Source organism: Pogona vitticeps, chromosome 13 (assembly GCF_051106095.1).
Source record: "Pogona vitticeps strain Pit_001003342236 chromosome 13, PviZW2.1, whole genome shotgun sequence".
Classification (NCBI taxonomy): Eukaryota; Metazoa; Chordata; class Lepidosauria; order Squamata; family Agamidae; genus Pogona; species Pogona vitticeps.
The window spans coordinates 19,627,009-19,642,283 of NC_135795.1; the positions used below are offsets into that span (position 1 = coordinate 19,627,009).

A 15,275-nucleotide genomic window follows, 5' to 3' on the forward strand; every position below is an offset into this window, starting at 1 on the left:
TCTTCATAGGCTTTGCTGCATGAGACTGCTCCCGGCCCCTGCCCGCCTCTGAACAGGGAAATTTATTTGCGGTGCATTTGCGAGAGATGGAGAGACCAAATACTCTCGAGATTTCCTGCAACAGTGGAAGGTTTCATGGGCAACAGCTAGCTTCCTCTGGTAGCATCTTCACAGTTGAAGAGACCTGTGATTCTCAAAAGCTGGCACACTTTTTGAGGGGTATTTTTTTGTGCCCTCATCTGAAAGTGTGAACCCCAATTTGGGAAATTTTCAAAGGCCAAGCTGGCTACCGCTGCTTTTTAAATCAAAGAATAAAAGCAAAGTTTTGAAAAGTTACTTTTCTACCTTACATAAGCCCCTGAATCCTGTCAGTGGTCCGAATCCGGCCAGTGGAGAATCTGGGAGCCACTAGTCGTTTGAAAAAGTAATGTTTCCAAAGTTCTGATGCAAAGTTTGGAAAAGGTGTGAAAACTTTGGAAACGTTACTTCTTAGTTCTTCTAGAGTTCTTCTAAAGAACTGCCCCCTGGTACAAGTTAATTGAGAGAGAGAGAGAGAGAGAGAACGAGAGCGAGTTTACAAAAGTTCCTAATTTGGGCTCCTGTTTCGAAAACGTCCTGGGCAGCTGAGACACTGGGGATTCTGGGAGTTGTAGTCTCCGTGCATAAGGGGGGGGCGAGAGGCTTTGTTTAGCTTCAAGAGAGGGGGGCTCCTAGCTCCTCCCGCTGCTCTTCCCCCCCCTCCAAAAGAGGCCCCTTCCCCTCCCCCGCTCGCCTTTGTCCCGGCCCCTCCCCTCCCTTCTCCGCAGGGGGCGCTCTTCGCAAACCCTTTGAAGCGGCCCGGGAGGAAAGATACAAAAGTTTCAACGTTCGGAAGGACGCGTTCCGTCGGCGCTGATTGGACGAGGCGGGCGAGACCGCGTCCCCCGGCAGCCAATGGGAGGCGGCGCGGCGCCCGGGTGGCTTCTTTCGGACCGGGGAGCGGAGGCCGGGCGGGCGGGTGCGCGCTTTCGCCGGGGCGTCTCGGAAGTGGGAGCCGGAGGGTGGATCGGGACCTTCTCGGAGGGAAAGGGTGAGCCTTTAGTTTATTTAGGGGCTTTTAAGGCGGGTCTTAAAGGAAGTTTGGGGGAGAAGAGAAGCAGCGGCGGGGGGGGAAATGAATCCCTCTCGCCCAGTTTGAGACTGGGGAGAGGTGGAGGACCCATGGCAGAAAAGAGGAAGCCACTGGATCTCTCTCTCTCTCTCTCTCTCTCTCTCTCTCTCTACCCGCTCCTTCCTCGCCCCAATCCCCACCAACGTCCCCTTCTCTCAGCCAGCCTGGCGCCGTCCACCTGGACTACAACTCCCATCATCCATAGCCACCTTTGATGGGTGTGCCGTCCGTAGGACGCTTCTTTATTGGGGGGTGGGGGCGCGAACAGTTCTGTGTAACTCTGTGCCACCGCCCTGGTGGTTGCGGAAGCTCCCGCCGGCCCTCCTCGGGCACAAACCCCCCCCTTATCTAGGGAGGTGGAAGGGGGTGGCCACGCGTCCCCCCCCAACACACACACACACCATCCTGGGTGTAACACAACTTTTGGTGTGCGTGTGTGTACGTTTGGAGAAGTTGCAGCTGCTGCTCGGAGAGGAGAAGTAAGGGCCATCACTTCCCCTTCTCTTTCTCTCTCTCTCGCTCGCTCATCATCCTCCTCTCCGAGCCCAGCTCCTGCTCTCCCCCCCCCCCGTGACTCAGAGGCAGAGCCGGCCTGTTTTGTTTTTCTAACTTCCGCAGCCAGCTGGGAGGAAGCCCCGCGGCTGGATCCGGCCCCCTCGTTGCGAGTGTGAGAGACACACTCTCACACACAAACACAACCCACTCCCTCGTGCCTCTTTAAGCTTGCAGCTCCGACTAAAAGTTTTCCGACTTCTTGTTTCACTCAGCCTGGTAAAGATTTCTCAAAAAAAAAAACCCTCAAAATCCTGAAAGCTTGCAGGCTTTAAAGATATTTTGGTTCTTTCGCTTCAAATGCAACTGGTTTCTTTTCTTTCTTTACTTCTTCCTTCCTTCCACCCAAAACATAAGGGGGGGGGCACAGAGCTGATAACTTCTTGTGTTTCTGTTTTGTTCCCCCTCCTATTTTTTTTCTTGGCCTGAGGATCTGTGGGGGGGGGGTTGGGGACTTAAGGACCCCCTCCCTGGCCTTTGGGAGACAAGTCAGAAGGATGGATAAGCAAGAGACCTCATGGCCAGGGGAGAGAAAACATGAAGGATAAACCTCCCCCCCACCCCAAAAAAGGGAAAGTGGAGAAGAAAGCATCATTGTCATTTGTTTTGCTGTTAGGGTGGGCATAAATAGTATTTTGATGTCTCTGGAACAACCCCCCCCCCCCCCCCCCGAGATCCATTTGGCTCCCTTGCTGGGCATTTTTAAAACCCAACTCAAGACCTGGTTATATAGACAGGCCTTCCCTCCGGGCTTTCCTTAACTTACCTCTTCTTTTTTCTGTTTTTAACTATTGTCTTTTGTATAAATGTTGAAAATTGTCAATATTTATTAACTGTTTTTACTCTGTGTTTGTGAGCTGCCCAGAGTAGACTATATCTGAATGGGTGGCATATAAGTTTAATAAATAAATAAAATTTTAAAAAATGTAGGACAAACAAGGCTCACATTTCATGCAAAGTGAAACAGTTGTTGGTTTGTTTTGAAACTGCAGTCAGTGTTATTTCTCCAGTGCAAAACACGGCAACTCCGTAGCTCAAAAGCCAATCCGAGTTTTGTAATTTGGTTTTGCCTCTCGAATGGCCTGGCAGTGTTTGTTGTGGGTCTGTTTTCTGTCTCCGCTTTGCCTTGAATCGTCTTCCGTTCGACTTCCCCCCTCTTTGGGGAGGGGCAGATAATGTAGGCGCCTCCACAGGCCTCTTAGACCCACGGTGGAAGTGTGGGGGGGGGCAGGTCTGAAACCCCAACCGCTTCTCTGCCTGGTCTTGGAGGCTCTTCGTTCTTATCCCGGGGCTCGGCTGGCGTGAATTCCGCTCGGCTGGCGTCACTCGCTTGGCCTCTTTCAGGCTCCTTTCATGCAGCCCCCCGGTACTCGGCCCCCACTGACTTTGACTTGCAAATGTCCCCTTTATCTCCCCCCCCTTTAAAAAAAGTTTGGCACCAACAAGCCTGGGTCGAGGATTTGAATCAACCAATAAAAATTCCCGCAGGAGAAAAAAACGGGCCAGAAGGTGGATTCAGGCACTTTATGGTCATGAGTTCGTGGTTGTGAAGATTTCTACCACGCCGTTTGTCTAGTGAGCTCACGAGAGGGCTGGAACTGCCAAATAGCTCAGTGGTTGAAGGCATTGGGTTGTGGAGCCAGAGGATGGGAGTTAGAATCTTCCACGGCGCCTCCATGACTGGGGCTGGAGTCCATGATCCAGAGGGGTCCCTAACATGATGATGATGATGATAGCATACAAAGCTCTCCTTCTGCCGTCTTAACTTCACGACAGCCTTGGGAAGTAGGCCCGAGAGAGGGGAACGTGGCCCAAGGCTGTCGGGTGAGTTTCACAGCTCAATGTGGACCCACGACCTAATTAAAGTCACTGTGCCAGGACACAGAGAAACAACAGTCCTTAAGTTGTTGGTGTTGTTTCTCAGGGAGGATTTTCGGAGGGGTTTTTTAAAATGTTTTTTGGCTGGGGGAACAGGGCTCGGATGAAGGTGGCAGCTGCAAAATAAGTTGTGTGTGGTTTTTTTTTCGGGGGGGGGCACATATAACACCCAGGAAGAACGTTGTCCATTTGTTGGCTGGGTGGCTGTTCCGCTTGGGATCAAAATAACCGGTTCTTTCCTTGTTGCCAAAAAACAACGCGGAAGGGTACCAGCAGGTCTCGGCTCTGGAGGAGGAACTGGCCCGAAGCGAAGCCGTCAAGGACCGGCTGCAGACCTAAAGAGAAGCAGAGTGTCTAGTCAGAGTCAAAGCAGGGGGACTTGATTCGGCTCCCCTGTTCTTTGTGCTGTTACTGGGCTTGGTGTTTGCATTTGCCAGCCTTTGTTTTGTTTTTTTTAAAAGCTGTGAGCAGGTCTGTAGTCCTCATGAGCCCAGACGCGTCACGGAGGTATCTGGGTCGCTCTGGATGCCTGGCAAGAAGGCAGAACTGGATGGGTGTCATTTGGGTGAGCCGCATGGCGGCCGCGTTTATTGCCTGCCGAGTTAAGACTGGAGAGCTAGTAGGTGGGAAAGATTTCCCACTGGGCGCTCGAAACATCATCCACCATCCTGGCTTGCATAGGCTTAGTCCTGTGCCTGCATCATCTTAAGATGTCGTTTGTTTTAAAAACCTGGCTTGACAACATTTTAAACCCTACTTCAAGGGAAGTGGAACAATTGGTGTCCAGGAGTTTCTGATATTTTACATCACAAGGGGGAGCAGATCTCCTGAGCATGTGTTGAGTGCTGCAGTGGGCTTCTTTATACCTTTTTTTTGTCATCCACAGGATTGTTGGGGACCCGCGTGTAACATTTCTGGGCCTGCCAGTTGTGGTGGTTTTTTTTAAAAATATATTTTTGGGTCTGTATCTAAAACTGGGGTTTAAAAGAAGAAGCCACAGGCTGTAGAGACAAGAGGGTTTCCCCCAACGTGATTGATCTCCTTTTCCCCTAGGAAACGGAGCTAAAAGGGGTTCCACGATGAACGATGCAGAGGAGAACCAGTTTGGCTCGGTGGAAGAAGAGCGGCGCTACTGGAAGGAGCTGGCCGCCAAATATAAAGAATGGTAAAGCGTGTGGGCGTCTCGATGGGCTTCGAACCTCCCTGTGTTGCCTTCCAGGGTTTGCGATTTGGCCGATTGTGGAAAGGCCACTTTCGGGGACCCCGGAAGCACCGTCCGCGAGCGTTCTGATTTTAGCGGTCCTGATTCTCTGCCTGCTTTTGCTCCCGCAGCGCCGAGAACGCCCAGGACGAACTGCGGGAATTCCAGGAAGGCAGCCGGGAATACGAAGCTGAGCTGGAGATGCAGCTGCAACAGATGGAGACCCGGAATCGAGACCTCCTTGCGGACAACAACCGCCTGCGGATGGAGATCGAGTCCGTTAAGGTGAGGAGGGATGCGGGAGGGGGAGGAGTTTATCTGGGATGTCGTAGGGTGTGGGGTCTACCCGAAATACAATATTAAAAACATCCTTTTCTAATAGAGTCATGGTTTATTGTTTTAGCTTTTAACTTCGTTTCTTTTGATCCTTTCTCGGATCCAGTGGGAGAAAAGCGGTTTATACAAACATTTTAAATCAACAAGAAGGGAGTAAATATATTGCTTGAAAGCAAAGGAAAACAAGGGAGATCAATGGTTATTCCCTTGCTTTTGTGTTGTCGAGCACTGTGGACAATCGGCCCATTCGTTCCCTGGCGCAAGTCCCCGACGCACAGGGGCAGCCGGCCGCGAAGGCGAAGACAGAGGCCCTATTGATGGGCCCCCCTGCTGGTCGCCTGGCGGTTGTAATTGGGGGGGGGGGAAGCCCCGGCAAGCTGCAATGCAGCGAGGAGAGCCAGGTTCGGGTCAGTGGGTCAGGCTTTGGAAGCGTCCTTTGAGTGAGTCACGGGCTGGAGCGAGGCCAGGAAAGCCCCCCCTCCGGTGAGGACAGGCCCCCATCCGGCCGCTCTTCTCAAGCTGGTGGCCCAATTCACGACCTCTGCCAATAAACTGATCTGGGCTTTGTGGTGTGGTCCGGAGTGCGTCTTTTGAACACAGGGGCGCCTTCTCAATGGTCTTGGGAAGCGCCCAAAGTGGCTGGATCCTGCTTTTTCCTCTAATGGGCTCAAAGTGGCATCCCGATGCTCCTTTTCTGCAGTTCACCCTCACTACCTTGTGAGGTAGGCAGCCTGAGAGAGAGAGAGAGAGAGAGAGAGAGAGAGAATTCCAATGGCTCAGGGCCGGGAAATCATGTTTGCAGGACTATGGGCTAAGACTTCTGCGATTTTTCCCCCTTCCCCACCTCTTTGGATCAGGAGAAGATCTCGGCCCATCACTCGGAAGGGCACCAGCAGATCTCGGCTCTGGAGGAGGAACTGGCCCGAACGAAAGCCGTCAAGGACCAGCTGCAGAAATACATCCGGGAGCTCGAACAGGCCAACGACGACTTGGAAAGAGCAAAGAGGTACGTCCGAGCCTGGATCGGGGCCTCCCCCGACGGGGGCCAAGCTTTTCTGCTTGGCCGCCGTAAGAAGGAAATTCCCGAGTCTAGGTTTGGAGGATGGATGAGGTTGGAGATCCCCCTTCTTCCGTTTCCAATACTCCAGGGACCTTAAAAGGGGGGGGGGCTCTCCTGTTGAGTTTGTTCTGCTTTTCTCCTCGGATGAAAGAAGGGTCTGTGCTACCCCGTTCTACCTGTTTGATCCCGGCTTGAGCAGCTGCGGCTCTGTCCGAGGGGATCATGGGATCTGTAGTCTGCTAAGGGACCTCGGATGCTCGCTAACGGTCCTGGTCCTTTTCCCCGCAGAGCCACCATCATGTCTCTGGAAGATTTTGAGCAGCGGCTGAACCAGGCCATCGAGAGGAACGCCTTCCTGGAGAGCGAACTGGACGAGAAGGAGAACCTGCTGGTGTCGGTGCAGCGTCTGAAGGACGAAGCCCGAGGTGGGGCCGGAGGGCGGGTGGCTGGCTTCCGATCGGGATCCGTGGCTCCCATCTTTTCCCCCACCCTCCCATTTCATGCTGCAGGTGGCGTGACCTGGATTAACGAGCCGTTTAAAACACTCTCGGAAGGGAGACGGCTTTGGTGGGGAGGAAAAGGCCGCATCAGCCTCACACGCTCCCTTCGGGGTTTTGTTTCCCCCCCCCTAGATTTGCGTCAAGAACTGGCCGTGCAACAGAAACAAGAGAAACCGAAGGGAACGGTCGAAGCTCCACCGGAAACCGAACGTGCGGACACAGCCGTACAAGCCACCTTTTCTGCGTCTTCGACACCCGCCACCTACCGGGGGTCTGGGCTTGGGAGGAGCACCCCAGGAACAGCCAGAAGGGGTGAGAGGGGGGGGGTGTTATTTTAAGTTTTTTCTCTCCCCCCCCCCCGCTCTTCGCATTCTACTGGGGTTGTTGTTTCCTTTCCATCAGAGCCCTGCTTAACAGCAAGGGTGTTTAAACTGACGCCTCCCCCTTGTGGGAAGTGGAAGAAGGTGCAGTGCCATGCCTTTCAGTTCACTTGAGTGTGGATTGAATAACTCTAACGAGGCAGGGTGTAAGTTGGTGGGCTCGGGCGGGGATGCTGGAGATTGAGAAGAAATCAAACAGAAATGATGGTTTGCTATGAATCTTCAACTGCTACTGTCCTATGCTGTTACTTTTTAAAAGCTTGATCTCTTTTTAAAAGGGAGTTGCAAATGCGTCAGGAAGATGGAACAGCTCTTGACATTTCACATACTTTTAAGGCTGTTCCCAGAGGATCAGTATGTTTAGAATGCGCACAAAAAGTTAAAGCGAATATTCGTCGTGTGTGAACTTGTACTTATTTTTCTGCTGGTAGAAAGTACGGGGTGTTTGCTGTGGATTTATATGGTATATATTTCCCTAAAGGTTTTGAGGACAGCTACTGTGGAACCCCGCTTACCCCCGCAGCCCGAATCTCGGCGCTCAACATTGTGGGAGACCTTCTCCGGAAGGTTGGGGTGAGTGATCCCACTTACAGTAATAAGATACAATAAAATAATCGCTTTCTTTATTATATGGTCACAGACCCAAATTAGAACAATACAACAATCAGAACAAGGCAAAAATGATTATCAAAATGTAATCTCAGAACGGCAGAGCTGGAAGGGACCCTTCAGATCACCGAGTCCAGACCTTGCTAAGGAGGCACTGGGGGGGGGGGGAATCGAACTTTTGAATAATCTCCCTCCAAAGATCCGTGCGGCCCCTTCGCTGGGCATTTTTAAAAACCAATTGAAAACTTGGATGTTGAGGCAGGCCTTTCCCTCAGATATTATTAGATTTATTTATTTTCCTATTTTTTCCCCTTTTGAATAACTCTATTACTGATGTTTAAATGTTGTTATATTTTATATTATTACGTATATGTGTTGGAAGCCGCCCAGAGTAGTCAGTTGACTAGATGGGCGAGGTATAAATGCAATGAATGAATGAATGAATGAATGAATGAATGAATGAATGAATGAATGAATGAATGAATGAATGAATAAACTAACTAACTAACCAACTAACTAACTAACTAACTAAGTAAGTAAGTAAGTAAGTAAGTAAGTAAGTAAGTAAGTAAGTAACAACCTCTGGCTCTGCAGCCTGAGACCTTAAAAAAAAGGAACTGTCTTTCTTACCGCAGGGTTTTGAACTAAAAGAATTCTTTCTTGCTTGCTTGCTTTCTCTCTTTCCTTCTTTCATTCCTTTCTTTCTTTCTTTCTTTCCATCTTTCTCTCTCTCTCTCTCCTCTCTCTCCACCCCTTGCTTCTAGGCCCTGGAATCCAAATTAGCCTCATGCCGAAACTTCGTCTATGACCAAGCTCCATACCCAGCCTGTTTGGGCAGAGAGGCTTTTGAGAGGCGGCTGAGCGGTCCCTACGTTTCCCAAGGGTGAGTCTGGGCACCCTGCTTCATTCAGCAGGGACTAGAAACTTGTACTGGGTCACAACTGGGGTGCAGAGCACAGAGGAAAAGCAAGCACGGTCGGGCCAGCAGGGCGATCCGGCAGAGAAAATAGAGGATTTGTCTTTTTTAATATTATTGTCAAGCAGAACCCGAGCCCTCCTTCTGGACCTCTGTTTCCAAAATCTCTGATCTGCCTAGCTTTGATTGGGGGGGTGGGGGGAAGAATATACTCCCAAATTTCTGGAGGGGTACATAATGCTTGCTCCTGCCTAAGACCGCCTCTTACTCCAAAGGACTTTTAAAACTGAACTAGGAATCAAGGGAAGGAAGCAAAAGAAGAGGCCAGCAAGCAAGCAGGGATCCCAAGGCTTGGCCGAGTTCTTCGGGAAACGAGTTTGAAGAGAATAAGCCGAGGCAGAGAGAGAAAAAGTCGCTTGTGCTTTCCCACTGCAGCTCCTGAAACCTCGCATCTGGAACCATAACTTTTCCAAGCTTTATGTCGTGGGGTAGAGAAGCTGTGGCCCTCCAGAAGATGACGGCATCTCCTATCATCCCTACGCCACTCTTGTCTGGGGCTGGCAGGAGTGCCGTTCTCTTCGCTTTAGATGATTTCTAGCAGTTCTCTCCCCCCCCCCGCGCCCCACAACTGGGGGGCAGCAGGGGGTCTACTGTGGGCGATTCTGAGTTGGGACTCTTGAGAATTTGGGAGCAGGATAAATGAACTTAAGCGTGTTTGCCCCTTGCATAACTCATTGCAAGCCTCGGGACCAGGCTGCGTCCACACTTGGGCACGCCTTGTTTATGCCAGGGGCCAAAATTCCTTACTCACTCACTCACTCACTCGAGGTGCCAGGAGATGAGAGAAGGAACTGGCTCATAACAGGGCCTGGCCTCTCTCTCGAAACATGTTTTGTGTGTTACATCATGAAAGATTCCTGTGAAGGGTTTTTTTCCCTTCCCGAGCTTGAATAACTTCTCTGGCATGCCTCTTTTCTTCCAGCGACATTGGCTTCGCGGTGCCCCAGTCCTGGAGGAGGCCAATAAAGGCAGAAACATATAGAGGGCATTGTGGGCCTTGTCTGGTTAGAAGCAGCAAAAGGAATTTATAGTTTTCTTGCCAGTGGGGTAAGAAGGGGCAGATAAGAGCATCTTGACACCCCTTCCACTGGTATGGCAGGCAAACGCTTTCCCTGTTTGATTGGTCCTTTTCTTCAAAACAGTGAGACCTAAGAGGGTTGGATAGACCCGAGGATCCCTTCTCATGTTCTGGTCTCTACTTGTTTGACTGCTTCACATCATCCTAACTCTAAACGGCTTGTGAGTCTGCTGACTTTCCATTTCTCTCTCTCTCTCTCTCTCTGCAGGTTGCCAAAGCGGCTGGAGTTAGGGATGCGGCCGTCCAGCCTCGCAGGGTCGGTGGGCCTTCCCCCACAAGGGGTGGTCCAGATGCTTCTCTGATGTTTTCCTCTGCGTGGGAATCCGTTCCTTTGTCCCCGTTTTTAACAGACTACTAACACTCCTGCTCACCTGGGATGAAGAGAGGGTGGTGGGAGAGAAGAGGACCGTGGAACGGCAGCTGTACGAGGGGCCGAGGGACTCTGCGCCATCCCGTCGGACTGGCTTTGGTCTCCCCCCTACTTCCTGGGGATGCTGGGCTACAGAACGACCGTTGTTCAGTCCAGCACACCGTGCCAGCAAGGAGGGACGGCAGGAGAGGAGAGGTTTTGCCACGTAATACCTGAGTGAACCTGGAGGGACAGATCCAGAACTCCTGAGGCCGGAGTTAAGCTGAAAAACACAGCTGGTGGAGCAAAAGCTGCTGCCTAGAGAAAAAGGCCCAAGGGACATGAAGTTGGGGGGGGGCAGAGGGGCCCAGCGTGGCTTTTTGTGGATAGCGATATTTGGCCGTGATGTCACGTGAACCGGAACGTCCTGGCGGTGCCCGTTTTGCTTTGACTCCCGGGGGAAGAGCCGAGCCGCCTCGCCTGCCCAGCCCTTTCTCGCTTGGTGCCTTAGGAGCGAAGCCTCGCGCCTGGCTCTTCTCTCCTGGGCGACGGTGGTTAGGAACTAGCACGTTCCCTGAAAGCCATCCATGGGGGGAAAACTCCCGCATTTGTAAAAGCGCCTGCCCTACGGACCCTCTCCGTGCTTCCTGGTGTGGGTTTCGCTTGTCTCATGTAACTGTTTGGGTCTCTTAAGGAGTTTGTAAGGAGGGTGTTGTGCTACAGAGAGGGTGGGGGTGCATCTCTGGAGATGCTGGCGTCGGCTGCAGAAGAGTGAAGCGGAGTGTTGGCCCATTGGGGCCGTTTTTCATTTTTCACTCCCTTCTGCTGTTTATGAGGAATGGATGGGCGCCAGGTTTTGATCTTGGTGGACAGCTACACAAGCGGCCAGCAGGTGTTTTCCAGGTGTGTGGCACTCCCAACACCTCCCATCTTCCCCTGGCAGCTGCCGCACCGCCTGGGGGGTGACGGGAGTTGTCGTTCTGGCGGCGCACAACAGCACTTGAAGGCAATAAAGAGACAGCTGACTTTGAACCAGCGTGACTCGATGGGATTCAGCACCTCTGACGCACAACCGGCCATGCCTTCCCGGCAGCCTTGGAGCCGAAGTATGGCCGCTTCCACCCCTGAGGGGAGCAGGACTGTTGGTCGCGGGGTTTGAACATGCGCCGTCTTCTCTGGAGAGAGCCGCGTGGCCGTTCGGGGTGAAAGAGGCCATTTTTGTGGGCTGTACAGTTGAGTGTTCAATCAAGAGTCCCCAACTATTGAAGTCAAGTGAGGAAAAATTGGTCAACAGATGGTGAATTCTTCCTATGTGATGGCAAGATCTTGGAATTTGGCTTCCTGTGCCTACGGTTCTGGACGAAGCAAAGGTGCTAGTCCTCTGTGTGGATAAGACAAGACCTTGAATGTTCTGAAGTTTTTTTGCTGCAGGCTAGGAAACCAGGGATCTCGCGTTATCGCAGACAAGACCACCAAAGCCCCAGGGATTTTAATCAATTTTTATTAGTGTGTTGTCAAGCACAAAATTTATCTCTAAAACCACAACAGGAGCTGACTTTATTTTTTGGGCGGGAGGGCAAAAAAATGGGAAACACGGAAGTGGCTAAGAAAGGCGCTTGAACCTTGTGTACGGTGGAGAGTTGGGGGTGCAGGTATCCAGAGATGATGTGAGGAGGTACGACAGGGTGGAGTTGAAATGGCAGCCGAGATCGGGGGGGAAGAGCCACCAGCCAAGCGGAAAGCATCCTGCTGAATCGGGTCCAGGGCTTTGGTCACACCATAAACGTTGCATTCCTCCATAAAGTACAATAAAGCAAAGGCCACTTCTTCATCTCAGAGAGTAAGCGCTTACACGGGCATAAAGGGCAGCTGTGTTCTGATCAGAAGCCGTAAGGTGGGCGAAAGTGGTTTCGGAATTAAAGCGAGTGCCAAACAGTAAACGCTGCCCCCCCCTTTCTCGCATTCATTGCTGCAGTGTTTAGATCAGCAAGCGTGGCCTTCGAAAACATTATTCGCTGCCTTTGGTTCCGTTGAAGTCTCCGTCCCGCGCGTCCGCTTCTTCTTCGGACCCTTCGGCAGCATTTTCGATGGTGCGCCGCCCACCGCCCCCAGATCGGCGGGAGGGGGCAAAAGAGGCTGGCTCGTTCCCCCGCCTGCAGTCAAAAGACGGGGAGGAAAAAAAAATTGGTCAGCCATACAGATAAAGGCATTTTACTTGTTAAGTCTCTGGGTAGCCTCTTCCCCGTTGGAGAGGATGCTTTTCTGTGAGTGGTGCAAAGTGCAGAGCTGAAGTTAAATCAGAAAAAAAAGGCGAAGGTAATGCTTGTGAACACCTTAGTCTGGAAAGAGGAAAGGCGCTTGGAAAAAAAGGGTTAAACGCAGGGCCTCAGGCAAGAAAGCAGGCTGTCAAATTATATAGACATATCCATGTGTCACAACAGCCAAGCTGAACGGGTGGCCAATCATTTCTTTTTGCCTGCAAAAGAGAACCTACAAATATTACAGAACGGTAAACGGACCAGCTGCTTCAGAGAGGATCATTATTATTATTATTTAGACGTGGCTGATGGAAGGGAGAAAAGCTGAGTGCACCCGAGCAAGCTCTTGTGTTATTCGTGAGCATGACTGGGTTTGCCAAACCAGAGTCCAGTGTTCTTGTGACTGCAGATTGATGCAATTGTTCAGGGAGAGGCAGGACAGTCTTCGGCAGCTAGGAAATTCCTCTCTTTTTTTCTGTTTCAAAAAAAGAGGGGGGGTTCCCTTTCTAGTCCTTAAGGCAGAATGGTGTGTTTATTTCGGTGCCAAACACATATAGGCCATAATACCTTGCTTTCAGCAGAGAGGGAAAAAAAGAATCTCGTTTCTGGAATTCAGTTTTGAGACTCCTCTAAAGTACCATGACTGCTCTTGGGGATTCTGGATATTGTAGTCCAAAAGTAACTTTTTCTGCCTGTCACTTGTAGCCATCAGCTCTCGAGCCACAAAGGGCACGTTTTCTCATGTTGCGCTCCTCTCTCAGCGGTGCAGAATTTGTGTCATGCATTACTGCATGCAGCGTCTTCTACTTTTGTGGTTTGCAAAGACGGGGGATCTTAAACGTGATGGATTATCTTGGATTAAAAAAACTGGGGGGGGGGAGTTTGTGGGAAAATAGATGAAAATACAAGAAAGTGGGGAAGCTGGAGAAGACCGATTTGTAAGGATACAGTGTGAAGAAAAAAGGCAAAGCAAGGTGGGAGATTCGTAAGGCCCAATCTGTAATATTTGTCTCTTTTGGAAAGATGTTGACCCCCCCCAAGATATCCAAGCCTCCAGAGTTTGCAGAAATGTCGCATGGATACATTTAGGACAAAAGAAGGAACCAAAGTTTGGTTTTTTCTTTTTTTAAAAAAAAGAGATAACAAGCAGACTGCAAAGTCGAAGGCGTGGTACCTGCGCCGTCATTGTGAAGGTTCTGGATTCCCCCTGAAAGAAAGAGAAACATCCCGGGAAATTAAGGGAAGCAGAGAGGGAGGCCCTACGAGGCTCTTCTCCTGTGCCTCGAAATTCCATCCCAGCATGGAGGAAATTTAAATGGGAAGCCAGGGAAGGAGCTCGGGAAAAGTCAAGGACCACCCATCTCTCGTCCTGCCTGGACGTGGCGTTTCCTGGACACGTCCCCGAGCCATCTGGCCAGCCAGCTGCCTTGACTGGCCTTTCCAGAAGGGTTGCGCCCTTCTCCGAAAGGGAAAGCGGCCTGCCGTCGGTGGGCAGCACCCACCTGAGTTTGCTCTTCAGGGTGGTCACCTCCCGGCTCATGGCCGCGTTGCTCTCGTTGGCCTCCTCCAGCTCCCGCTGCAGCTTCCGGCGACTGGCATTGACGCGCTGCGACTCCTCTTCGGCCTCTTCCAGCTGCCTCTTCAGCTGCTTCACCCGGGCGTTCACCTTGTCCGCCTGGAGGGAGGGAGAGGGCGCGAGGTTGGGGTGGAAGCCAATGGGATGAGCCCCCCAGAGAGTCGCACAGCCGAGGGGGGGGGCTCAGGGCCCCAAGCTTAATTCCCCAGCAAACCCCCCCCCCACACGCAGACACCCGTTCTTTCTGCCCTTGGGATTTCTGTAAGTATATTTCCACCTCTTTGTCTCCTCCTCTTCTATCCCCACTTTATAAACTCTGCATCAATATTACAGTCCTTGTTAAGCAGAACGTAGATTTCTTTGACACCTTATTGCACGGCACGGTGTTTGACTGAGTGAGTCAATAAAATCTAGTGCAAAACAACGGTTTGCCATTGGGTGAACAAATTTGTAATTGGAATCACAGGATCGTGGCCGGAAGGGGCCCTCGAAGGCCATCCAGTCCAACCCCCTGCTCCATGCAGGACTCCAAATCAAAGCAGGCCTGACAGACGGTGGTCCCAGGGTCTCCTGAAGGCCTCCAGGGCTGGAGCGCTCGCCGCCTCCCCCTGAGGTCATGGGTTCATACTGCTCTAACAGTTAAGAAGTTTTTTCCTGAACTTGGCAAATGGGTTGGGGCATGTAATCAAAAAACCAAGGTAGTATTAAAGCTATTAAAGCAATTTTCTCCACCCCCTCTTAGCAAAACAGGGCTTCAAATTCAAATTAAGCTTCTCTTAATGGCCCGCTTCCATTTCAATCCGCCTCACCTGGTCTTTGTATTGCTCGGCTTGTTTCCTCTCGTCCTCCACCTGCAGCAGAACCTCCTTGAGCTTCTTGTCTTTCTGGCGGAGCACCTTGGCCGCCGTTTGCTTTTCTCTGCAGAGGGAACCGGATCGGAACTTTTTAAAATCAAAAGGTTAAAAGGTGCTAGTCCCTATGACCCCCAGCTGGAACACAAATAGAAGAACAGCGAAGAAGCTTAAATATAGTCAGATCCCTTGCCCCCCCCCCCCCCGGCAAAACTATTTTAGAGGTCCATGAAACTCTCAAAAAGTAAGTTCTCTGTATTTTCACGTACAGGTTTTAAATTCTACGCAAAATTACCACGACACACGCCCAGACAAGGTTTAGCTCCACTAAACCTCCACTGTAAGGCTCACCCTCGGGGTCAGAAGCCAGCACCTGCTGTCCACAAACATGGCAACCCTTTCCCATCAGCTGCTCAGAAGCTCAGCCCTAGACCGTAGAGCGCCCCAGGCCTATAGAAGTCAAAATCCTGCCAGTTTGGCATAAAGGGGCTCCCTTATTATTATTATCATTGGGAAGGCAC

General features: G+C 51.3%; 2 protein-coding genes across 2 annotated transcripts in view; one reads left to right on the forward strand and one right to left on the reverse strand.

Annotated features, from left to right (window-relative positions):
- Positions 1 to 921: 921 nt before the first annotated feature.
- On the forward strand, positions 922 to 11,614 carry NDE1 (nudE neurodevelopment protein 1). The gene is made up of 9 exons (XM_072982784.2): positions 922 to 1,069; positions 4,634 to 4,745; positions 4,913 to 5,066; positions 5,975 to 6,123; positions 6,466 to 6,602; positions 6,810 to 6,989; positions 7,539 to 7,630; positions 8,431 to 8,549; positions 9,929 to 11,614. The coding sequence occupies exons 1-9, from the start codon at positions 934 to 936 to the stop codon at positions 10,020 to 10,022; spliced, it is 1,173 nt and encodes a 390-aa protein (XP_072838885.2). The 5' UTR covers positions 922 to 933; the 3' UTR covers positions 10,023 to 11,614.
- The window catches only part of LOC110087037 (myosin-11), a 50,347-nt gene continuing 46,625 nt past the window's right edge, over positions 11,554 to 15,275 (reverse strand). The window contains exons 38-40 of the mRNA XM_078381560.1: positions 14,713 to 14,821; positions 13,830 to 14,002; positions 11,554 to 12,222 (exon numbers count right to left, since the gene is read on the reverse strand). Coding sequence (XP_078237686.1) covers positions 12,078 to 12,222; positions 13,830 to 14,002; positions 14,713 to 14,821 — 427 coding nt within the window. The 3' untranslated portion in view covers positions 11,554 to 12,077. The remainder of the gene's footprint in view (positions 12,223 to 13,829; positions 14,003 to 14,712; positions 14,822 to 15,275) is intronic.